This window comes from Lepidothrix coronata, unplaced genomic scaffold (genome assembly GCF_001604755.1).
Source record: "Lepidothrix coronata isolate B3197 unplaced genomic scaffold, Lepidothrix_coronata-1.0 Scaffold0, whole genome shotgun sequence".
In the NCBI taxonomy this organism is placed as follows: Eukaryota; Metazoa; Chordata; class Aves; order Passeriformes; family Pipridae; genus Lepidothrix; species Lepidothrix coronata.
Genome location: NW_016690180.1, coordinates 6,534,722 through 6,560,089, shown reverse-complemented (window position 1 = coordinate 6,560,089; position 25,368 = coordinate 6,534,722). Strand labels below are relative to the sequence as shown.

General features: G+C 44.1%; 1 protein-coding gene across 6 annotated transcripts in view; it reads left to right on the top strand.

The window, feature by feature from the left end:
* The first annotated feature begins 70 nt into the window (after positions 1-70).
* The window catches only part of PDGFRA (platelet derived growth factor receptor alpha), a 37,052-nt gene continuing 11,754 nt past the window's right edge, over positions 71-25,368 (top strand). The window contains exons 1-15 of one of the 6 annotated variants that reach the window (XM_017804880.1): positions 71-675; positions 2,125-2,362; positions 10,046-10,106; positions 11,509-11,823; positions 14,541-14,804; positions 15,535-15,665; positions 16,675-16,846; positions 16,949-17,138; positions 17,629-17,744; positions 18,221-18,347; positions 19,113-19,306; positions 19,765-19,859; positions 19,970-20,102; positions 24,142-24,246; positions 24,929-25,039. In XM_017804880.1, the coding sequence (XP_017660369.1) occupies positions 10,058-10,106; positions 11,509-11,823; positions 14,541-14,804; positions 15,535-15,665; positions 16,675-16,846; positions 16,949-17,138; positions 17,629-17,744; positions 18,221-18,347; positions 19,113-19,306; positions 19,765-19,859; positions 19,970-20,102; positions 24,142-24,246; positions 24,929-25,039 (2,002 nt within the window). In that variant the 5' untranslated portion in view covers positions 71-675; positions 2,125-2,362; positions 10,046-10,057. Of the gene's footprint in view, positions 676-862; positions 977-1,791; positions 1,962-2,124; positions 2,363-2,611; positions 2,854-6,515; positions 6,622-10,045; positions 10,107-11,508; positions 11,824-14,540; positions 14,805-15,534; positions 15,666-16,674; positions 16,847-16,948; positions 17,139-17,628; positions 17,745-18,220; positions 18,348-19,112; positions 19,307-19,764; positions 19,860-19,969; positions 20,103-24,141; positions 24,247-24,928; positions 25,040-25,368 lie in introns of those variants that run through there. The other 5 variants (XM_017804899.1, XM_017804907.1, XM_017804870.1 and 2 more) reach the window with 5 other exon arrangements.

Sequence of the window (25,368 nt, the reverse complement as noted above, 5' to 3'; positions counted from 1 at the left end):
TCTAGCTCGGGCACCGCAGTTTTGTTTAAGACGTGTGCAGCTTCCATCTGTTGCCACATAAACATAGGCTAGCGGGATACTTTATGCTCCAGCCCTTCAGGAAAGGGGAAGGCGGGAGGAGAGGGGAGAGGAGAGGGGGCCGCAATGGTAAAAAGTTCCCCCACCCCCAGCTTGTCCTCTAGCTAACCCCACGTCCCCCACGCCTCTCTGGACGGGACCCCCCTGCACCACACAGAGCGGGGGGGAGAGCTCAGCAGACGTCCCGGAGGGTTTATTTTAACTACCACCTCCTCTGCGCGGAACCAATCCACAGACACCACCGATACTGAGGAGGGGGTTCGGCCCAACGACGAGAACCGGCAGAGCCCACCTCCCACCGGCTCGGTCCTTGTCGGGGCGGCGGGCATGGGGTCGGCGCAGCCGGGCCCTTAGCGTAGGGAAGGGAAAAGTATCACCGCTCCCCAGAAGGGGGTCTGGGCGACGGGACACCGCCGTCTCTGTCCTCACAAAGCCGTCGGGCCCCCGCCTGCAGCGCCAGCCTGGCCTGGCAGGCAGCTCTGCCAGTCCCTCAGTTTGTAATTTTTATTTTACGTTGGGTCTTGTGAGATCCCACGTGGAAGCCGTTAACGACCTCTCGATAACGATCACGACAAAGGCATTATTCAAATGAGCCAGGTAATTGCAACCAGAAGGCGCCTCCTCCCCTTTCATTTTGCTCCTTTCTTTTCGCAAGAGTAACTCTCGCATTGCATCCCATCCTGATGATACTTCGCCAGGAATCACCACCTCTGCCCCGCACGTTAAACCAGACACGCTCACACCGATACATCAAGGACCGAATCCTGCAAGATCGCCTCGGGGCGCACAGACAGTTGACGCTCATCTTCGCGGGGTTTATATTTGCGAGACCTCACAGCTCTGATCCAAGTCATGATAGAACATTTCCCTCCACAAATTAAGGGGTTCAGGCTACTAGGTACGCTCGCCCTCCCAGATGCAGAGTTCCAGGGTGCAGTGTGAGTTTTTCCCCCCCGTGTTGTTTTTTGGTTGTTTAGTGTTGGATTTTGGTTTACTTTGTTTTGGTTTCGGGGGATTTTTTTTTTTTTTTGCCATACTTTTGACTCACTTGGGAGCCTGTTGTTTATTCACAAGCATTACGGTATCCTGTTAGCATTCCGACCAGGGGCTGCTCACAGTTCTGACTCCGATGATTTCCTGGAGGAACATGTGGAAGCAATAGCGGGGTTGTGCACTCACCCGAGCCGTGGATGCACTAGTGGAGGGCGTGCAAAGGGCCGGGAGCGCCACCGGGGACCCTGCGAGCCCAGACAAGGGTACCCCAGTGTGAGCGCGGTTCCATGGGAGTCGGTTCTCGTTTCTGTACCCATTCCCTCCGGGGCATCTTCGCTTCAGAGGCTTAATTCTGCTTCACTCAGTAAAGAGAAAAACCACTGGATCCTGGCTCTTGACATTGAGAACAAACTTTTCTTTTGTTTAATATTAAAAGGGAAAAAGAGATGCGGGTGGTGGTGATGCCAGACTGGGGAGGGGAGGAAGCAGGAGAAGCCCTGGGGCGCAGATCTGGGGCCGGTACCCTCCCCAGGAGGCAGGCGGCGCGCAGGGACCCGCTCCGCTCCGCTCCGCTCCGTTCCTGGGGCTGCACTGCCCCCTTTCCCGCGGCCGCCGCATCGCCTCGTCCCGCCGGCCGCGCTCGCCTCGCTCCGCACGGAGCCTACAGCAGGAGGACGGCAAGGGCAGCTCCCCGGCAGCTCCCTCGGCCACCCCTTATCGCCAGCAGATAGCGACGGCCAACAAAGCAGAGATACTCAGCGCTGATTCCCCGGTGGGGATCAAAGCTCCGTCTGGAGCGTGTTCAAACAGGACGGGCTCGGACGTGCGCTGCCCGCGCCTCCGCCGGCACCTCTGGCCCTTGCCGTGCCCCTGATTTGGTTATTACTAGGGTCTGTTTGCGCTGGGAAAAGCGAAGGCAGAGACGAAGAGAAGAGCGTTCTCGGTCCCGTCGGAGCTGCGGGGTTTGGGGGGGCTGGCTCCTGCTGAAGGTTACCTTTCGTTGTGTCTTTCATTCATAAATGTTAGTAATTCGTCTCTCCCTCTCTCTCTCAGTGCTTCCTGCTCCTGGCTGGCTCACGGCCGTCCATCCGTCTCTCTAGCCCAAGCCCGAGCTCAGCGGTGTACAAAGGACAGGAGGAAGCCGCGAATTCGTTTCCAGATCAAACTCCCCGTCCATAAACTCGCACTGTGACCGTGGACATCGAGCTCGGCACCAGACCCACCGTCCTGGAGGGTCTGAGGCTCATTCATGAAACTGGGAGCTCTCTGAGTTTTCATAAAAGTTTTTTGGGTTGGTGTTTTTTTTTTTTTTTTTTTTTTCTCCCCCTGCAGCGCAAAAACTCCCCGCTTCCCCCTTTCCTCCCCCTCGCCCCTGCCATATGGCTAACCTCCCCCTCCCCTGCGAGCCTGGTGAAATCTGGAGGCAGAGACTGGCCCCCCTGCCTGCGTAAGAGCCTCCCGCCGGCGCGCCCGCCTCCGGCCGCGGGGCTGGGGGCGCCGGGCGAGCCAGGACAGCTCTTATTCTGAAGGGGCCTGAGGGGGGCTTCATTTCCTGACAGCTATTTACTTAAAGCAAATGATTAGTTTTGGAAGGATGGACTATAACATTGAATCAATTACGGAACGCGGTTTGTGAGACCATTACAGTCAGATCGGGAGGGAGGGCAAGCGGGAGGGAAAGAGCGCGGCTGAGCGGGGAAAGTCACAAAAGACGTGGACATATTTTGGATGTTTTACAATCTGCAGGATTGGGGCTGCGGATTGTAAAGGAGAAGGTAAGAGGTGACTAGCAGTTTCCCCACCTTTTTCTTTTTTACACCTTTACTCTCACGTTTTTTTCCTGATTTATCTTGCTATTTTTTCTTTATTGATTTGTCAGGGGGGTATCTTTTTTTTTTTTTTTTTTTTTTTCCTTTTTTTCCCCCCTCGATGCTCTGAGATAGGCGTGGGGTTTCTTCCCGCAGGGCGCAGTCGGCGGGCGCTGGCGGCCCCGTGGAGGGGAGCGGGGAGCCGGCGCTGCGCCGGCCGTCGGGGTGCGGCGGCGAGGAGCGCGGGCAGCGCTAATGACAAACACATTGGGACGGCGGGGGCCACCGCGCGGCATTCCTACCGCGGGGGTGGGAGCGACCTGCCGGGGCTCCGTGGGCAGCGGCGGTGTCCGCCCCGTGGGGGGGAAAGTGGGAAAGCGCACCGACAAAGTAAGCGGCTCCCTCTCTTCTCGCATCCCTCGCTTCCTTCACCCCGCTGCTCACCCGTCCCTTCCCCCACCCTTTGTTTTTCACTACCTTCCCCTCTTCAGACCCCCTTTCTCACCTCATTCCCCCTGACCCAGTAGCCTAAAATGCCCCGAGGTCCCGAGCACGTACACAACACCCCCAAGGCGACCCGATCTCCATCCCTGCGAGCCCCGTCTTTTTTTTATATGTCTCAGCAACAGGGAAGATGCTGAATTTAGGCAGGGCTGGTACCTGGAGATTTTCCAGCTTACAGTCCCTCTCGCAACGGGAGCGCCAGCCCTGCCGCATGTCCCGCCGGATTGCTGGACCGCACTGCCTCCTACCCCGGGGGAGGGCAAAGTCTTCGCGGCCAACTTTAGGATTTTGTTAAGCGCGGAGTTGCAAACTTGCCAGCCTCTGCCAGGCTGGAGTCCCCTGGAAAAGTCCTAGGAGCAAGTAGGAAATGGCTTTTTGGCTGTCCGCGGTATTGCTCAACATTTTTGGACGCGGATCCCGCAGCTCAGGAGCCGTTCCAGACAACAGGACTTGGACAGCTTTTTCTGGAGCCAGCAGCGACAGATCTAGGGAGGCAGCAGCAGTCCCGGGGCGCAGCCGCCAGCCCCCGGGGCTCGCCCGCACCCCGTCGGGGAGGAGGCTGCGAAGCAGAGGCGGGGGCGATGCCCTGGCCCCCACCCGCGCCGGGAGCATGTTTCCAGCGCCCCATCGACGGCATTTTCGGCGCGTCTCTTGCAAACCTCCGGTTTCCTAGCGCTCCTCCGGGGCCCAAGGCTGCATGCCCGGGGAGGGCTGGGCATCGCCTCGGCCCTTACGGGGACCGACGGACCCGTTCCCGGGGCTGCAGACACATCTCTCTCTCTTGGTCCCTCAGCTCCCAGGTGTGGCACCACGTCTGTCCCACTCCGCACCCTCTCCAGGCCCCGCGCCCTCGGGGTTCGTGCTTCACCTGAGGGAGAGGGCTGGAGAAGAAGCGCCGGGTCGTAGCTCCGTAGGGAGACACGTCTTTGCTCTGCTCCTCTCCGTCTCCCGTACTTTTCCTGGCTACCTCGCATTAGAAAAAAAAAAAGTCTCTCCAACTTGGCAAAGGCTTTCCTATTGTTTCTCAGACAAACAGCGAAGTGTCTGGGAGCTGCCATCTCTGCTAGGTTTGCTCGGTGTCTTGGGCAGCCTTTGATCTGCAGCGGCTCCAGCCGTCGGGCCCGCCGAGGGGCGGCGGACCGAACAGGAGTCGCGGCAGTGCCGTTTCCCCTCTCCCTGGGGGCTGCTGCCTGGGTTCCCCGCGGGCAGACAGGGTCTGTCAAGTGCCTGCAGCCTGATGGGGGCTTGAGGGTGTGAACGTAACCCCACCACCACCATCCACACCCCAGTCCCGGCTGACTGTAGAAGGCCGCTGTCTCCCCGACGGGACACACAGGAAAGCGGGGTGGCTTGTTATGCTCTTGGCATCTCCCAGGGCCGATGCAGAGCCCAGCTGGGTTCCCAGCTCAGCTGACTAAACTCTGTGTCCTTGGATGGGGCAAGAGACAGGATCAAAACAAGGAGACAGGCATCAAAGATTCCTCTGTCATCGGCTGATCAAAATCTGAACTGTGGAGATCCGACTTTTAACTCTGGGTCTAGAAATGATCTAGAAAGATCTCCCAGCAAGGGACTTCGGGTTTAGCTTCTAGTTAACAATAAGCATTTTAGAACGGCCTCAGCTAAACAGCAGTTCAGCCAACCTCAAAGCTTGGAAAAAAAAAGTTTGAAGAAAAATGAGACCTCACAAAACACTGGGATTTAGGAGTCCACAAGTAAACCAACTCTGTCAGTCTGCAGGCACTGTCTCACTGCTTCTAAAAGAGATCCCTTGTTCTGGTACTCTTCTCCAGGCACTGAAGAGCAGGAGGTGTGCCAGTCCAGTTGCCATCGGGCATTGGGGCTATCTTTACTGTTGATAGCTTGTTAATGTATGGGAAATCTTCATGCGGCTCTGAGGGTAATATATAAGTATTAGGTTTCAAGAAAGCAGGAAGTAATAAATATTTTAATAAAATACCTCTCTTCTGTACTGCAGCATCGAGCTAGGATTCAAGCACAATGAATATAGACAGAAGAAGTCTTGCATAGTGCAGACCTCGCTGGTTATTTCCAGCTATACCAGTTGGTCTAAAGAATGAGGCTTAAATGTATAAATTGATATAATCCTTGCCTTGCTTTCGTTCTTAGTTCATCATGACCACAATGGCACTTTCGCACGTGAACACTAAAATTTTTAATAGAAGATGTTTTCTTTGCTTCTTTTAAAGACTTAAAGACACAAGAATGACTTCTGAGAGGTGATTTTTCTTGGTGGTAGGCTAGAATTGCTGATAATTTAAAAAAAATCCCCGAACCACAAAGCAAGCTGTCCTTTCTCTCCCTCTTGCCTTGCTCTCCTGCTTGACTCATTTCTTTCAAGATAATAAGGCTTTACATGGGCACCCAAGGGAATAGTTTACAACAACTAGGCTTCCTAGCTCTTGTGGTCAACAGATATGGATAGTTTTTTCCACACAATGCTTCTTAACACATGAGTTGGGATCTGACGTGTTCTTTGATTCTGAGAACACAAGTAAGGTGTACTCCTTGGAAGTGACAGTTTTGGTGTTGGTGGGTTTGTTTGTTTGTTTTGGTTTGATTTATTTTTTGTTTGTTTTCTTTTCTGTTTGCTGAGACAGTCTGGAAAATCCTCTTTGGATCAAGTGGGAAAATTTAGACTTTGCAATTTCCCCTCCCACCTTTAGCTTCTAGACTGAGGGACTCTTTCCTTGAGGGTTAGGCTGAAGAATTGGGGCTGACTAGAGGGCAACCACTGCCGTATGTAGGAGCCCAGCACTGGACTATTCTTGATGCATACTTATTTCTTGGGCTTTTCTTGATGCATAGTTTTTCCTATGTACAGGCTATGCTGGATTCAAACACTTGTAAAGGAATGAGGAACAAACCTCATTTTTGGAGAATGTTTATACCAGTCTTTTTCACTGAAGACTTTTTCTTTTGTTGTTTAAACCTTTTGCCAGTGAAACCTTCAGAGCCCCATGTTACTGCTGCAGGGCAGTGCTGCTCTTGCAGACAGCTGAGTTTGCAATCTGGGAATTGAGAACCAAGAAACGTTTCAGGAGGTCCTGACTGAACATTTACATTCAGATGCTGACAAACACCGCAAGATGGAAATATTTCTTTCTTTTCTTAGGTTTCCCTTAACTTTTCCTGGAAAAGATCAGTTTTCCCAGAAGGACAGACTGCCACTCTGACAAAATCACCACTGAAATTACCCAGCTCTCTTATAGCAAGGGTAATCATATCATTACATGCCAAGATCTGCAACCCAACTGTTCTATCCCTTATGTAAATATAGAGCAAATGGGACCAGTTTGGTTTTATTTTATTTTTTTTTAATCACATGAAATTAAAATGCAAGAATTTTGAATTTTAAGTTGATCTAGGAGACCTAGATTTTTAGATTCTATCTGGTACGTTGGAGACTAGCGTTGCACTCTATTGGACAAGAAATTTGGCTCATTATTGTGGATCAACATTGCCATCATGTGGCCAAGAGGATGAACTGTAGTGACTGGGTAGCTGGCAGGAAATCAGCCCAGTAGTTTGCAGTGTTCTGGTAGATGGACTAGTTTTCTCTCTTGAAAGAGGTCTTCCGTTAATTTACAGCAGTATGAAAAAAATGTATACCATTGGCTCTTCTGGTTCCTCTTCCTTTCTTTCTCTTTAGGTCATGTAGAGCAATCACCTAGGAATATAATAATTTTTTGAACACATATTTCCATTGGCTTTCTGGACATTGATTTTACCTTTTCTTCTGTGGTACAGTCAATGAAACCTTACTTGGTACTAAACCAGCACTTGACAGTTAGTGTTTGGAAAACTGACTCCTCGCTGATAAGTTCTTCAGATGTTATTTTTTCTGGTTTTTTTTTGGTTTGTGTTTGGTTGGTTGGTTGGTTTTGGGGTGTTTTTTATCACTAAAGAGCACAAGAGATATACCAGGATTTCAGTCAGATCCTTTGGAAACTTATATAAATCCAATGACTCTTTTACCCTGGGCAATCCCCTGCAAAGAATTTGGCAAAGCTCTCATGGCATCACTTAGCTTTTACTCTACGTGTCCATGTTTATATATTAGCTAGCAAAGTCCAAGGTATGCAGAGAATTAAGGCTGGCTCAAACTTACATTGTATATGTTCTGTTAATACTGGGTTTCAGCTTGCATAAAGCTACAGGCTTCAGTGAGGCTACACCAAGTTATGGATTGATGGACCAGTGTTAGGAACTGAACCTGATGTGCTTATCCAGGGCTGAGATTTGGATAGTTGAGGACAAAGATAATTGATCTGCCATAAGGAAGGTAAAAAACTAAATAAGTGTGCACAAAAATGTATGCGATTGTAAATAAACAAAACCAGGATAACTGTTCCTGCTTGGTGTTGTGGGCATGAGCAAACTCTCTCACACCCTAAAGTGTGAAATTGCGCCTATGTTAAACCTTGAGTCTGGCAAGAATGTGTGAGGATATGCTGGTGATGGGTCTTCATCATGCTTAAGTCAGATTCGTGATACAACTAAATTCAGTTAAAATAGATTTTGAATACAGATGAGGGTGAATCCTCAGTACATTATTCTGTCTTTCACAGTGAGGAAGTGTTGCTTTGGTCTTGATGACATTAACATGTCATTGAGGAAAGATCAAAGCTCTGAGTTGTGAAAGAATAGCCAGATGGAGAAAGCAAATTTAGTTAAGTCACTGTGTTTTTAAACTAGGTTGAGACACTCCTTGATTTCAGCAACAGCCTAACCAAGACAGCAAGTTCAAAACAGCACTTTGGAAATGCCATCACGTTTACTTACTTACACCAGTAAGTCATGGGGCTTCAGTCCTCGCTTACATACACAGCTCTGCAACAATGCTAGTCCACTTCAGCAGAGCTTCTGGTATGCAAAAGATAAGCTAGCTTTGTTTTTTCTCCTCCTGTACTGCATCACTTGCACTGAACAGTCTGGTAAAACAACACAAAAGGGGGAGAATGCTGTGTTTTCAGAGAGAAAAGGGAGGGAACTTGGCGGACAGTGAGGTAACATCATCTTATGGGTCTTGGAAGGCTAGTAGTTAGATCAATTAAGCAGACCATGGTAAGTCTTTAAAGAGTTACAGTGGGTTACTTTATCAGAAAAAATTACAGGATATGAATGTGCTAAAAATGAGTAAGGAAGCTGAAACTGAGGGAATTCTTTGATATCCAAGAGTCTGTTATCAATATCAATGAGACACAGATACATAAACACATGGCAATTATTGTCAATTGAAGAATCAAGCAAAAGGCCTTGTCTCTGCTGAAATACTTTTAGCTGAATTTCAGAAATGGTTTGTACATGTTTTTGAGGCTTGCAATTTGTAAGTCTTGTAATCCTGCTTCTGAGACCTTTATGTTTGATTTGAGTATCAAATACTTTTGCTTTGCAATGAGTGCTGTCTGCTCCATACATTGACGGAGGAAAGCAGGACTAATTCAGAAACACTCCTCGGCATGTTGTAAGCATTTAACTCCCACACGGCAATGCCAGAGTTGTAACAACTAGTTGCACCTACATGTTTTCCTGTCTCAGCATCAGGAACTGAATACTAGAGGAAGAACAGAAACTCTCCAAAACCTTTGAAAAGCAGCCTCTGTCTTGGCACATCATCCTTTATTTAACTTCTGTCTGTGTTTCAGGTTAGGGGCTCTTCCATGCAGTGTTTTTTTAATTTATATTGTCTTTTGGCCAAATCCAGTTGCTACTAAAGTTACCAACAGAACACCTGTTGATTCCAATGGGAGTAGGGATTGTAGGAACTTCTCCTTTAGAAATTACCTAGCAGGATGCTTAAGGGTTTTATGTAGAAATGTTGTTAGCTGGCACAAAAATTACATAGATGCTTACTGCTGTTGTTGCTGCTACAGGAGAGATGCCTTAGGATTATGTGTTTGAAAGCTGAAATAATTGCATGTGATCTATGACTCTCCACACTGTTGGGGAGAAGAGATGTTATATGAGTAGCAGTGCTGGCCTACAGTCTGTTGTGGATTTATTTCATTAGAAAATTTCAGCATATGTTTTAAATAGCATGTTGCTTGATCAAGGGAATTCCTGCTAAATAGGCAATAAGCACCATTGTATTCTGTAAGCTATATATATACATATGTACAATGGCAAAACAGAAATATCACTCGGGATTGTATTATTTGTAATAAGAGTGGCTTTCAAATGTGTTTTTTCTCCCATAAAAAACACTTGCAGCTGAAAGGTCAGAACTTGCTGCCTGAAACTGTTGCATCCTCATTGATGCCTGCAAGAGAGCTGTCTCTGTGCAGAGGTGTTTCTGTAGACTCAGTCTTGGAGGCAGAGCTGCTTGCAGGTCATTTGAAAGGGGATATACCGGGACCTGGTTCCTTACACTGGGACTTGTTTCCTTACACTGCCAGTTGAAAGAAGGGGTTATGGTGCCTTAGCTGCCTGTAGTCTGTGGCCACATGTATCTCATGGGCAGTGGTGTGAGTCTCAATGGGCTGTGGGTGTGAGCTGGGGTCCCTGGGTCGTTTCTCTTTGTGGCACCATGAGGAGTGGTGGGAAGCTGTACTTGGGCATTGCAGAAGAGGGATCCTGCTAAGTCTTATGCAGTTATCAGTCCATTAACTGGCTCTCTTTCCTTCTCCTTTCTGTTTCAGTTGTTGGCAGCTATGGGTACTTCCCCACGGATGTTCCTGATCCTGGGATGTTTTCTTACAGGTAATGTTTCTCAGTCCTCTAAGCCTCTCCACCCCTAATTCTTAATAAATTTATATTTAAACTTGCTTTTATTCTGCCCATAATAACAAATACCAAATGGTTGCCAGCTGGCTACAGACATGGTTTTTCTGCCTTTTCCTTAGGTAAGCTAAGACAAGACCTACTAAGAAGGCAGTACTTTTGCTGGCCCAGATTGGCCACTTCGGCACTCCTATGCTGCTGTAACCTCCTCCCACCCAATTCTTCTGACTGTGCAGGGAAAGTGAGCCTGCCTACCTCCAGCTGTCCCAAGTGCCCTGCTGGGGTTTCTCAAGCAGCATGGTGCAGGCGGGGCTGCCTGTGTGGGCTCCCCGCATCCTCCCACTCTGCACCACTGAACCGCACTCGCCTGCCCAGCTCCCAACATCTGCCGAGTGAATGGTGATAGGAGGGGAGGGCAGGCTTTGCCACAGGCTGCCAAATATAGAAAGGGCCTGTAGACTGAGGTAACTTTGTGCAGGAGTGGAAAATGGTTTCAAAGACAGTCTGGAGTCCTGATGCTGATTTATTGCTGAGTGGTAATTTCACACTGTGAGTCTAGGTGCTTGTTTATCATGGACTACCCTATCTGTTTTGTACAGATCATTTGGTAGACTGAAACACCGAATGTATTTGCTTGGTGAATTCCCCATTCTTTTAGGATGTAGATCCTGTAATTTTCCTTTTGGATTTGGATCTGTTATGAGCCCACCTACAAATTACCTAGACTTGCAAACCTGAGCCTGTAATTGGAGATTGCATCTGAAAACCAGTGCCATCTACAACATCTAGTTCAGTGGATTGCAGTTTTATCTGGCTATAAAACTGTACATTTTGGCTAGAGGTAGACCCAATGCACAACTTTTCAGTCTAAGCCCCTGCTCTGGCCCTCTGCACAAATAGAAATCAGATGTAAAGTGCAGGTGTTAGTCTTGGGAAGTGGTATTTAACTTTCAGCTGTGAGCTTACTCGAAGGCTAAGAGGACTGCTGGCTTCCTGATCAAGTCTGTAAGAAGCTGTGAGATACCTGTAACAAACAGCCAGGGTGTGGGATTCACTGGTCTGCAATAAAGCCTGCCCACCTTTGGGGCTGGAAAGCTAATGTGTGAATTGGGAGCTATCTCTAACTTAACCTCTGTCTGTCTTTCACCTCTTGATTTGACAAACAGAAGTCAGCAAGCAAACACTTAACATTTCAAAGGAAAGCCATTTGCCATCCCTTGGGCAAAGCTCTGCCTTTTGACAAGGGCAAATTTCCTGGGACATCAGCAGATCTGAAATAGTCAGAAAAATAGCTGCTCTGGATCCTGTCTGCTTTCTTTCACGTCCCCATGCTGAGGCTGTTCTGTGTGTTCATATGATATTTATTTGTGTCTTTTTGCAGGACCATTCTTAACATTTTGCCAGCTTCCTCTGCCGACTATTGTTCCCAATAGGAATGAAATGGTGGTACAGCTGAATTCCAATTTCACACTCAAATGCTCTGGAGACAGTGAAGTGAGCTGGCAGTACCCAGTGACCGAGGGAAGTCACAGGATAGACATTAGACATGAAGAAAACAACAGTGGCTTCTTCGTGACAGTGCTTGAAGTAGTAAATGCCTCAGCTGCTCATACAGGCTTGTATGTTTGCTATTATAACCACACACAAGTGGAGGATGGGGAAGTGGATGGGAAGGACATCTACATCTATGTGCCTGGTAAGTGCAGGGTGCCAGGGCTGTACTTGGAGGTTTGGATGGGAGAGGTGAACTGTGGATGTTCAGAAGAGGTGTATTGCTGGTGGCAATTTTCGTCTCAGAGGAAGAGAAATTGACCCCAAGGCCACAGTCTAACATACAAATCAAGACCAGCCCTTGTGAATCTATGGATATGTTCCTCTGTGTTTTTATGGGTTTCGGCTTTTTTGGTGAGAGTTTTAGTTCTCAAGAACAATGATGAACTCACAAGTTCAGACCTGAGGTCTTCTGACCACCAGGGGCTGGATACTAGACCTTGGTGACCAGGTCAGCCCAGCTGTATGAGTGTGTCCAGCCTTCAGGTTTGCCTGGCTCCCAGGTGGGGATTAGCATAAATGCCAGTCCTTTCAGGGAGGACTTGGATGGATATTTTGGGATGTGTAGTGACTGAATCAGTGCCATGTATGATACTAAAGCAGTTGCCAGATGAGGAAGGCCATATCTTGTTCTTAACCTGAATTAGGCTTGAACTGAGATCTAGAAAAAGCTCAGATGTCCACAGGGCCTGGGAATAATAAAGCAACGGAGATGTCTCGGGGGTGACTGTCAGAAGGGCGGGAAAGAAGTGTGCTTGCTGGTTGGTCTGATGCAAGATTAAAAGCATGGTGCTACCATGCAGTGCCCTGTAATTTTCAAAGCAAACACAGCCTTCCCAGGCCCTGTGCTACACTTCTCTTTAGTGATGGAAAACCTGTTGCATTCAGAAGAAATGACATCCCCTCTTTTTGGGAGTGCCTACTCCCAGCATTGCCCTTTCACCCCCTTGTTTAGACTGGAAATCTGCTTAAATGTTTTCCACACTCTCCACCGGATGAAAATCATTATTTTCATAGCTGAGATAGGCACCAGAGGCTGAGCCATGACTGATGGCCTTTCTGGATGTTTCCTCAGCATTGTCCGGGGTTCAGGGGGAGAGGGGCAATACTGTAGGGCCAGAAAAGATCAAGCCACTTGATTTGCAGCAAATATTCATAATAGGAAACAAAAGAGAGAAGAAAAGATTACAAATCATCCTGCAAAACTGCAGTGTTTTCTGAAGAAGATGATGTCTATAATGGCAAAGGAGACTCTGGAAGGGGAAAAAGTCAGGAAGCAGTAACAGGACCTGTTTTAAAGGCTGTTTTGCAGTGGCATTAAGTTTTTTCAGTTCATGATGTGTGATTCAAGGATAATGATTCTTCCAAGACTTTCTCCATTTCTCACAACAAATGTAAAATCTTCGCATTTGTTCTTGAAACAAGATGTTTCAGCAGAGGCTGCCAGCTTTAGCACGTGTATCTTGACTTCCAAACACCTCTAACCAAATCACCAGAAGAGGTTTTTTTATGTTAAGTAGTCTTGTAACTCACACAGTGAAGGAATATAAAGGCAAGAGATTGAAGATTTCTTCAAGAGGGCTTTTTAGTTTGGTTTTCAAAAGCCTCTAGACATCAGCCTACCAGAATTGCCAGGCAGAGACACCCTGTAATTTTTTCCACTCTCTAACCATCAAGATGTCATAAATGCAAAAACATATCCTTTTCTCCAAATTATAGAGGATGTCTCTGTTTCCACTCTAAACTTTGTCTTTACAATTGTTTTTTCTGCAATGAATTAGGAGGGCAATGGGTGGTAGCAACCCACTTTAGCCAGGGAGGATTACGTTGAGACTTCACACAATATCCTATTTTCACTAACAGCACACAGAGAACCAAACTAGGTGAATCCTGTTTCTGTTTTAAATTACAGTGAGAAAATGAATACATGGAGTTGGCAGTGTCTTTGGAATGGAGCGCTGTGTTTGGAATATTGCTACAAAGAGCCTGCCAGTGCAGCAGAAAGTCTATTGTTGGAGGGATTTGGATTGCTATTTATTAAATTTTATTATAAAGCTTTGCACAGAAGCTTCAGGCTAGCAGGGATTATTTGTTTATTCTGAATGGCCAAATGGAGGGCTGTGCTTTTTATGCATAACGTTATGCAATTATGTTTTAAACTCAGACTTTGGATTGGCTGGGTAGGAAAGTTGGCATGCTTTTTGTTGACTTTAAAAGAAATAAAACTACCAGGTGTTTGTTTGCTTTTTTCCTAGTTGAATACCATATTTTGAAAACCACATGCTGTGACCATAATTAACTATGTCTCATAACTGTAATGTTGGACATGTTAGAAATACATGAAGATAAGTACCTTGAACTATTTTTGATGAAATGTGGCTTTAGTGGCGTTCAACATAAACAACATGAAACTGACTTCTACTTTATTTGACTTGGAAAGTGGCTGGATTTTCATTTTACTTCTATTTTTTTTTTCACTGCTTATATATTGGTTAGGAGACAGCTAGCAATACCATAGGAAAAAAAAAATTAACTTAAAATGAGTGAGTTGTGATTAATAACACTTAGCATTTTGGGGGGAGAATCTTTTGCCTTTTTCATCCTGCATCCTGAATTGTCACAAAGGAGCCCAAGTCCTTTCTTGTTTTGTGCTTAGAAGAAATCTCTCACTACATGTCACATCAAATAGCTAAAACGAGATGCTGCATTCAGTTAGCAAGCCTTACCTGCAATCTCTGAAAAACTGGGATAATGAACTTTACAAATTTCAGTTATGACCTATAAGTGGCCACTGACATCCAATTCTTGTATGTGGGCTTGCTACAAACAAGACAGTGTAATACTACATCTCCTTTTTTACAGACCCAGACATGCCTTTTGTTCCTTCTATACCAGAAGACCAGTTCATCCTAGTAGAAGAAGGTGATCCCACAGTTATCCCTTGTCGGACAAGTGACCCAGATGCTCAAGTGACTTTAACTGACAGCTTAGACAAGGCTGTGTATGCTTTATATGACACCAAACAAGGCTTCATAGGGAATTTTCCTGCGGGCTCATACACATGCAAAACAGTGGTTAAAGGCGTGGAGTTCAAGTCCGATGAGTTTCTCGTCTATATTATAAGAGGTATCTATTTCTGTTCGTTTAAAATAAAAAAAAATAGTTGTGTTCTTTCTTCACACTGTAAGAGCCATATCAGCACCAGCAACACACGGTTATATCATGTTTCCCCAATGATGAGCTCCTTGCTCCTCTGTCAGTATTGCCAGTTACTTAGTTGTGAGTTTACTTAAAATTAATTTTAATTTTGATAAGAATAAGGTGTCCCTAACTTTATCTCCTCTCCCATCTCCTCTCTCTCTCCTAAATGGTTGCAAGAAAAGACTTCTGTAGTCCATGTATTTTCATCTTATTTGCTGAAACATAACTTAAAAGGCTGGCATTTCTTGGTGGCTTTGAATTTTAGAACCTTGTGTGGCCTGAAAAACATCATGATTCAATTACTTTGAAAATGTTTTTCCTGGCCAGCAAGGGATTCTCAAAGACAGTCACTGATCAGCAAAATGGGAGATTTCTTTTATACTAAATGCCTTTTCACAGGGGCATTTGAGATAGGAACTTCTAATTGAAACTTTATGAGTGGATAATTTCTTTGTGGGATTGAACTTAATGCCTGTACACTTCATCCTTTAAATATTAATTGTTTATATCAGTATAGATCAGCAGTAATTTTACTGAATTTTTCAGATAATTCCTCAGTAGAAGAAGTGAAATGGAAATCTCCCTCTGAAATTGTACCATGTGAAAAGAGTATTCTTTTTAAAACTAAATGAGGTCTCTCTCTCTCTTCTCTTAGCTACTTCACAGCTTCCAGTTGAAATTGAAGCTCTTAAAACTGTCTACAAAACAGGCGAGACCATCGTAGTAACTTGTGTGGTCTTTGACAATGAGGTGGTTAATTTACAGTGGAATTATCCCGGGAAAGTGGTAAATCTCTCTTTCTTTTTCTTTTTTCCCTCAATATTTCTGGGGAATACTTACTGGAAAAGAGGGTGGGGTTGTAATATAGTCTTCTCTTATCTGAATGAGGACAGCTGAGGAGGGAAAACAAAGTAAGCTCTTTGAATTTTAAGTTATCATAAAGGAAAGTCAATCCCAAAAGTTAGAGTTTGCTGTTAGTAAGTATGCAAAGCATGAGAGGAAAGTGAGGTATGGCTAGCAGTCTGTCCTCTGAGGATCTGTCTTTCAGGTCTTGTGCTGCTTCAAAAAAAGAAATGTGAAATTGGAAAGATCTAGGTGTGTTGGACATCTCAGTAGAGCTCTGCTACTGAAGGTCTGAACCTCTAAAATGGTTCTCTTAAACTCTGGTTCTCAGGCATAATAAAGGACAATGAAGAATCATATATTCTTAAGTGTTCTTCATCATGCAGGTATAAACTGAAACGACTCTTAGAGTCACTGTAATTATTAACTAATGAGAAACATCTAGTAAGAAAATCTTAAAACTTTTGGAGAACCTTGAAAATTTTCAAAATGGTGTGACATATTTTTGCAGTGAAAAATTTTATTCAGTGAAACTTGGTTAGAGCCCATCCCAGGCAATTTCAGAGTATCCCATGTAAAAAGTCTGGTCACTGAAGAAATGGAGTAATTGAAGTGTACCTGGTTGTGAACACAAATCCCATGTTTTATTTAAGTAAGTTATGAGTCCAAGAGGAAAAATTATTTGAGAAAGTTTTGTTCCATTTTCCATCTTACACGTCATAGTCCCTGGTATATGCCACCTTTCAAAACTAGCCCAGGAATATTTTTTGTTCCCGCCTCTCATGATAACACAGTCTGCCATTCTCACCATCCTTTTACTCACAGGAGTCTTCTTCTTTTCAATAAATTATTCTTGTTTTGAGAGGAGGTAGAATCTAGCATCTGGTTAGATTATGATGTGTTTTCAGCTCAATTATTTAAGCAAGTTTTTTTTTCTTTCTCCAAACTACAGAAAGAAAAAGGTCTGATAAAACTTGATGATATCAAAGTCCCATCGCAGAAGCTGGTTTACACCTTGACCATTCCTGAGGCATCAGTGAAAGACACAGGGGACTATGAATGTACTGCTCGGCATGCAACCAAGGAGGTTAAGGAAAATAAGAAAGTAGTCATTACAGTTCATGGTATAGTTTGATTTTAGTATCCCAAATTACTAATGCATTGGAAAACCCCATTCTTGAAAAATGTTGCACAGTGTTGTTTACGCAAGGCTTTTTCCTTTACAGACAAAGGCTTTGTTCACCTGGAGCCTCAGTTTAGCCCTCTGGAAGCTGTCAACCTGCATGAAGTCAAAAACTTTGTTGTTGATGTGCAGGCTTACCCAGCACCAAAAATGTACTGGTTGAAGGATAACGTGACTCTGATTGAAAATCTTACTGAGATTGTTACTAGTTCTAACAGAGTCCAGGAAACAAGGTAAAAACCTTCTGACTTTGCCACGTTGACTTGAGTTTCTCCCCAAAAACCTGTCACTGCTCCTGCTCTCTTTCCACCTCAGTTTGTTGCTTCTTCTTTAGTGGCATTTAAAAATAAGTTATTTGTTTTCTACTCTAAAGGGCAATGCGTAATCTGCCTCTTCTTATTCTCTTCATAATACCAACCTCTTCAAGGTCTCTGAGCACTAAACCTATTAATTCCCTTCAACATGTCTGCATACCAATAATCTCTAGCTGTTTCCAGTAAAATCAGAGCTTTGTCATGTCCCTGCAGAAAATAACTAATCCCACTTCTTTCTCAGTTTTATGTTGGTAGTTATTTACCACTTGAGTAATGACTTCATTTAAAGGCATGCTAGAAATGCTAAATGCCACTATGTTATAATCTCAACATACCCAGATTATATGTTTCACCAAAGTGATTTTTCATGCCTGCTTTAAAAGTACAAACAAAACTTGCATTTCTGCAGGTTTCAGAGTGTATTAAAATTGATAAGGGCCAAGGAAGAAGACAGTGGATACTATACTTTGGTTGCTGAAAATGAAGACGAGATTAAAAGATACACCTTCTCCTTGCTAATACAAGGTAAGGAGTCCCACAGCCTTTCCCACCATAACTGATGCCACACAGCAAAGACTTGATGCACTTACACACTGGATTGCCTGGAGTATAGATATAAAAAAGGCATGAACCAGGGTCTGCGGAGGGTGTGTGTGTGCTGGGTCCCTTGAGCTCTTTTACCCTGATCCTGGCTTTCACTTCTGCACTGGCCTTGAGCCAAAAAGAAACTTTATTCTCCCAGCTAAGTTATTCCAGCTGACAGCAGGGCGATAGCTCATTCAGTATGACATGAGGACGTGGCAAAACCGCAGGACTTCTTTTTCATGGCTCTAGCCTAAGATCCAAGCTGTCCTATGGGAGACAAGCACTTCCTGGTTGAGTCTGGGTCTCTAGCTATTGCTAAGTTGTTGGCCAAACAACACCTGTCCTGCTTTGAATTTCAAGTTGTTTTTTTCGTAAATGCTGACAAATATTTTAACTAACTCCTGACTCCTTCTCAGTTCCAGCTCTGATCTCAGCCCTTGTGGATGATCACCATGGCACTACAGGTGGGCAGACAGTGAGATGCTTGGCAGAGGGGACCCCACTTCCTGATGTGGAATGGCTGGTTTGCAAGGACATTAAAAAGTAAGAGGAGTGGGTGCTGTCTTACTTAAAATATTATGTGTATCCTCAATCACCTTAATGTAATTAGTTACGGTACCACATTTTCCTCATCAAGAGCCAGTAAGTTTTAGATAATTTTTATTTCTTTTTAGAGGCATGTTGCTTATATTTCAAGAGAGGTTGCCAGTGTCTTTCCTATTACATCTTACAGGAGAAGAAACAGTGCATCAATTCAGCAGGTTTCTCTCACAAAAACTTTTTGTTCAATAAGCCAAGTTTGTGGATTTCACAGTCCTGGTTTGAGTAAGGACCTTGAGAAGTAGCTGTCCCTCCACACAGAGACCATGCATGGAAGAAGGCTAGGAGGCCTTGGCACTTCCAAGCTGTGTTCTGCTCTCATTTTACTAAAACCTCTTAGTGCCTGATGGGATAGTTGTCTTCCTAGCCCCATCCCCAGGAGCCTTGTACAGCACTAAGGATTCTGGGAAAAATAGGAATCCATCTAGTACCATAACTCCATGGGATACACAGTGACACCAAGGTCAATCTCTACCAAACCTGCATTGTTGGGCCCTCCAGTCAGAAGCAGTAATGAGAATCAGAAGGATAATTATTATGAGGGAACAAAGGTGCAGGCTTTCTATAGAGGCAGTCTTAACAATTTCTGTCTTTTAAAAGGATTGCTGTTAGCAGAAATTTGCAGAGAAAGGTAATTCTTGTTCTGTTCATTCTTATTTATCCGTGCCTACAGCCAATGCTCATTTCCCCCATTATTCTTCTCTGCAGGTGCAGCAATGACACCTCATGGACCCTTTTGACTAACAATATCTCTGATATACACATGGAAGCCCACCTGGATGAGAAAAATGTGGTGGAAAGCCAGGTGACCTTCCAGAAGGTAGAGGAAACCCTGGCTGTGCGATGTGTGGCAAGGAATGACCTCGGTGCCGTTACTCGAGAACTGAAGCTTGTGGCTCCTAGTGAGTTTTCTTTTTCCTTCTATGAAATTATAGCAGTCAGTTTGACCCCACTCTAACACACCCCAGTTCAATCTTAATGGGTAAAAGCATGAATTGTTGTACATAATTAATTAAAATGGATTTTTTCTTCCACCCTGAGATATCTGAGGATGAAGCATTTTACAGGTCTTTATGGTGCATCTGTTTTTTGCTTATTATGTGGTTCCATGATTCATTTTACCATTTTACTGCCACTGGCTATCGGGACATTCTTCTAGACAATCTGTATTTGATTTTGAAACAGGAAGGCAGAGCAGCTCTGGGCTTGGAAAGACTTTACAGTCACCAGCCTCAGGAACTGCTCCTACCACTTCCGCAGGACATAGGAACTGCAATGACAGGCGAGGTGGATGTCTTATGTGTGTGTCATGTTCCTCATGGCTCAGGAGGAAAATACTGTCTGTCTTTTTACTCCACAGCCTTACGATCAGAGCTAACGGTGGCTGCTGCAGTCCTAGTGCTGTTAGTGATTGTGATAATTTCACTGATTGTCCTAGTCATCATATGGAAACAGGTAATGTAGAAAAGCATTTCAGTTTGGATGCTGAGCCCTGCTGGGTTTTGATCTTCTCTGAAGTCAAGCACAGGACTAATTGTTGGGTCTGCATTCAATGTGCTCTGCAGAAGCCAAGGTACGAGATTAGATGGAGAGTCATTGAATCTATCAGCCCTGATGGCCACGAATACATTTATGTGGACCCAATGCAACTGCCCTATGACTCCAGATGGGAGTTTCCTCGAGATGGGTTAGTGCTTGGTAAGTTTTGTCTAAGGGACTAACCTCATTATTCTCTAGGGATAAAGACAATTAAGGACAACTCTGAGGTCTGTGTTACTGGGATTTACAGTGGAAGTTATGGTCACAAAGTCCAGAGTGTCTCTGTGCCTGTCTGTTCTCCTCAGTTCTCTTTCCTCATCCTCTTCTCCTACAGTGGCATCAACCCTGAAGTTCTTGTGTTAGTGTCTCCTGTGCCTCCATTCCATCTCTCCCTCAATGTGTAGTGCCCACCTCCGTGCAGTTTAGGGGGATGCTCTCAGCATTAATTACTCTCTTCAACACTCAGGTTAATACATCCAGAAGAAAAACATCAGTATTTTTTGTTTGCAACACATTTATATGCTTATGTACAGAGGCCAAGGGAAATCTGCAAGTAGTTATGTAGTTTTATTAAAAATATTTTTTAAATTATTAATCCATGCCAAGCATATATCAATAACTGCATATTTTTGTGGCTACTGTCCTTCTTCCTTCTCCTTCTTCTTTCTTGCTTTGTTATTCCTCATTGGAATTCATGCAGAATTCAGTTATAATTACTTCTTCGAGGCTGGCCCAATGTGTCTTTTATATCAATTGAAAATGTAATGATTATAGAAAATTTTAATGTTCTATACAGATAGTGCTTTAAACATACAAGGCTTCCCTCCCTTGGAGGTATCTCTGCACCAAGTTGCATCACAAAATAGAGGAGAAGAAGATGAAATATGTTTTTTGTTTGATACATTTTAAGAAATGTGCTCCCCTGGTGTAGTTCTTCTTCCCCGTTACAGAGAAACAGTTGATGTTAATTCTTGAAAGAAGCAGCACAAAAATTTCTGGTTCAGGAACAATATCCTTTAATTAAATTCGTGTTGCTAATTGAAGACTAGAGGAGGGTGGATATTTAATGGAATTATTTTATTACAACCCAGACTTTAATTATATGCCTAAATAGGATTTGTCAGATCTGAGTTGGTAAAGGCCACCACTGTGACTTTGTTTCCCTCTGACTCATGAGCACCAGCCTGCTTCAATGCCTTCTTGTTTACAAGTATATTCAGGATAGTCAGTGCTCTAAAAACCAATGCTACATATCCTTTTAGTAATCTGGATTGCACAAGCCTTCTTCTTGACACAGTTCACATTTATACCTGCTGACAGTTTTGCCATATTAAATGCTTGCTGATGGGGGAGACCCTCCTTTGTTTCTGTGGCTGATAATCTTGTTTTGTGCGGGTTTTCTCTTATCTGAGTGGGAGATGACAGCAAAGCTATTACACCTTTACCTCAGGGAGGCTCTGAAGCAGGCTACAAACCCATTTTGCCTCAGCCAGATGAGCATTTCCCATCCTAACTGTGTAAGCCAGCTGGCATTTATTTGTTTTTTCTAGCCAATAGTGCCTGGAGTGCAGTGCTGTGTTAAACGCCAACTTTGAATGTTGACTGGATGAAGCTTCAATTGATGAATTTGGGTTACACTGCAAATTTCCCTTTGCAATCACTGCTCCACAGTGTATGTAGTGCACTGCTGTTTGAAGCTTTCAGCAGCCAGTGCAAGCCTAGGAGATGCATAACAGAAAGAACAATGCAGTAATGCCATGAGCTGCTTGAACAGCACTGCCTTCTCCTGGATCTGCTGAGAAATGTCAAGGTTCCAGCAGGACCTGTACCTCCTCCTCTGGCTGATACAGCAGAGAGCAGGGCCTTTTGAGAGTCCTAGCTCTGTTGCTCAGGAACCTGGGGTGGCTGTAGAGAGATGGCAGAATTGCTCTCATCACTTCCCAGCAAGCCACTCATTTTTCCTGTTGACTTTGTTAAAATGAAATGCTGGTCTGACACAGAATCAGACCTATGCCCATTTGCAAAAGGCAAGTTAAGATTCAAGTCACACGACACTTAGAGATGTCATACCTAATTCCTCATGAGTCTAGAAACTGACTCAGATTGTAAAGCTTGGCACTTGTTTGGCTTTTGATATAGGCCAAGAGACTTAACGATTTAATTTGAGGTGGGCTGATCATCCCAGTTCAATTTTAGCCAGAGGCATCCAGTTGAGATGGCTGGATCTGGAACAAATTCACAGACTTCACCTTTGAATTTGTGTCCTCTGAGCAGAAAAGCAGCACTTCTTTTGGCAGTGACAGCAGATAAGCTCTATGAATTGGTAGAGAGGCTGAAATAGCTGCTGTTCCTCCACTAGTTTGAAGGGTCTTGAGCTGCTGCTGTGTCTGCACAGTCCCTCTGTGGTGGCAAAGCAGATCACAGCTGTGCCTGTATACTGAGAAAAGTAAACACATGCTATAATTTTGAGCTTCACTGAAGCAGTCATCAAGAATGTGATGGCATTACAGATGCTTCCAGTTCTTGAGCTCCCACCACGTTCCAAATTTCCAATGTAAAAGATACGGGGCTTGGGCTACATCTGCAGAGAGGGTTGAAAAGGGGAAATAGCAGTGATGACTCCCTACCACTTAGGAAGTGCTCTCACTGTCTCCACGTGCACTCCGGCCCAGAAGAGGTGATGAGGAGGGAGATATGTGCCTTGTGCTCAGCTAACAATATGGTTTGGGGAGGAATTGGCTTGCGAAGACAAGAAGACCAAGGAGCATCAACAAATACCATCACATTCTGAAGGGCTGCATCCTGCCATATGGCTCCCAGACCTTCAGTCTGAAAAGTTTCAGGGGCCAGATTTCAGACTCAGGTGTTTTGAATTAGTCTGAAATTTAGTGGGAAGCTTTCTCACATCCTGATTTGGAAGGATAACCTTTGGAGCACAGGAATCTTGAAATCACATAGTTTCTGTGGGCATGACAAACTACACTGTCATAATCTTGGAGAGGTTTGTCTGTGTTAACTCAGCTAAGCATTCTTAAACCATTTTTTATGCTTGTTAATGATGCAAATATCTTTTGGCTGGAAATTCTCTTTTAAAAATGTGTATACAATAAAAGTGGGGGCTGTAGCTAGAGGATAACAGAAACATGGCATTGCGTGCCAGATAACGCTTTTCAGAAGTGTAGAAGATGACAACTTCAAACCGCAAATGAATATCAAAGACAAAATGCTGTATATCTCTGAAGTAAAAGTCACTACTTATTCTTTCTGTGCTGAAAGTTAAAAAGTAACATAAAATTAAAAAGAGAGTTTGTCAGGCATACGATAATATCCTGGCATCTGTACCTCATATACAGGTTTGTTCACTGAGTAAGTGTTGCCTTGACAAACTTGGTCTTCAATGTAGAAGCTATGAAATATAGTGTTTTACAGTATGTTTATTCATATTTCTCTAAAATCTCAATCAACCCGTACACAATTCTTCTGCAGGCTGTATCTGTATTAGAAGACAGGATACGATAATCTAAAATTTTTGTCTAAATTGATTTGTGAGAAAAGCGTGTATAAACATTAGCTGTTTCCTTACAACACTTGGAAATTTGCAATACAATTTATTCCAGCAGATGAAACACAGTTGTACATTAAATTTCAGGGAAGTTTCCCCTCATACGTGTTCAACATGCATTTCAGCTTTTTGCAGATCTGAAATGGCCCTGCCTGTCTGTTTCTGAATGTGCTGTTGATGTGCTTTAGTTTTTCTTACTGCTTAGGTGCATCCAGCATTATATAATAGACCGAAACTACAGCTGAGGGATCCAATTCAGATTTTTAAGTCAGGAACATGACTGTATTGTATTCAGGTGCTGACTGAGGCAAAGAGGTAAACTTAAGTCTAGGACAATTAGAGAGGATAAAGTGAAGATGACAGGGCACAGGAACAGATAAATTTGAATGAGTTGAGCTTCCAGGTGCAGGTGTGCTACTGATATTTGCTTTCTTGTTCTTAAGAATTGTACTTAATGACAGCATTTTAGATCTGCTTTTTCTGCTTAACAACAACATCAATAACAATAATACCAGTGATCTGGCTGTGGGAATCTGTTCTTTCCACACAAGAATCAACTCATAGAGGAATGACAGAAGGAAATGAGCTGAATTGCTGTTCCTTTCTGAAATAAATAGTGTTCTCCCTTGTATTCAGGTCGAATCCTTGGTTCTGGTGCATTTGGAAAAGTAGTTGAAGGGACTGCATATGGATTGAGTCGTTCGCAACCAGTGATGAAAGTAGCTGTGAAAATGCTGAAACGTAAGTTGTTGGAGTTCCATTTCCCAAGCTAGGGGATGGGCAAGGTAGGGCACATTCCACAGGGCTATTCAAACCTTCCTTGTGTATAAATTAATTCTTCTTATCTGAAGTAGAAAATGAGTGGTGGAATGACTGAAATTTAAAATTATACTTTAGGCTGCTTTATGACATTTCAAGACAGAAAGTACCCAGGCTTCTGAAAACATCCAAAGTTTGGGTTTAGCTGAGCAGCCACAATAACTCAGCAAATATTGAAAAAGATAAAATAACCATGAATGTTTGTGAGCAAATGAGAGCAACACAACAAAGGAGAAGCAGGCAAGCCTTGTGTAAGAATCTTAAGTTCACTGAAGATTTTCTAGTTCATGAAAGCTGAGAATCTGATGCAGTGATTCTGGAGGAATCACGGGAAGCTGGCTTGTGTTGAAATGAGCAGCTTGTGGAGTGCCTCTGTGCCACTGTACCACTGAAGAGGGAAAAATAGGCTGGGTCAGCTATTGAAGGTGCATCAAATGAGTCCTTTGTTAATTATTTGTGACTCCTCTCCAAATCTTAAGAAAGACACATATCAAGTAAAGGATATAGTCTTCTCCAAGAAACCATGCTAGCAGTGCTCCAATGAGGCAAGCAAGGAGAAATCATTTGTTATTTGAAAAAGACAATTTCTGTGTTTTTTCAACAGCTACAGCTAGATCCAGTGAAAAACAGGCACTCATGTCTGAACTGAAAATAATGACACATCTTGGCCCCCACCTGAATATTGTGAATCTGCTTGGAGCTTGTACAAAATCAGGTGGGTTTGGCTGACAAAATAAAGGTTTTTACAAAATCAGGTAAGTTTGGCTGACAAAGGTTTGCTGTAGGGTCATCATTCACTGTTTAACAAGCATACAGATTTCACGTAAAGGATTTAACAATAAATATAAACAAATATAGGTTTCACAAACCTGATTGTTATTTGGTAATAGTTGCAGTCATAACTTAGTAGATAAAATTTATTAACTCACAATAATTTTTATGTTTTATAGTCTATTTTCTACTATTTTTAGAGCCTTTTTTGTTTGTTTCTGTAGAGTTTTCTGGGTTTGTTTTTCAAAGACCCCACTCATCAATGCATAATTA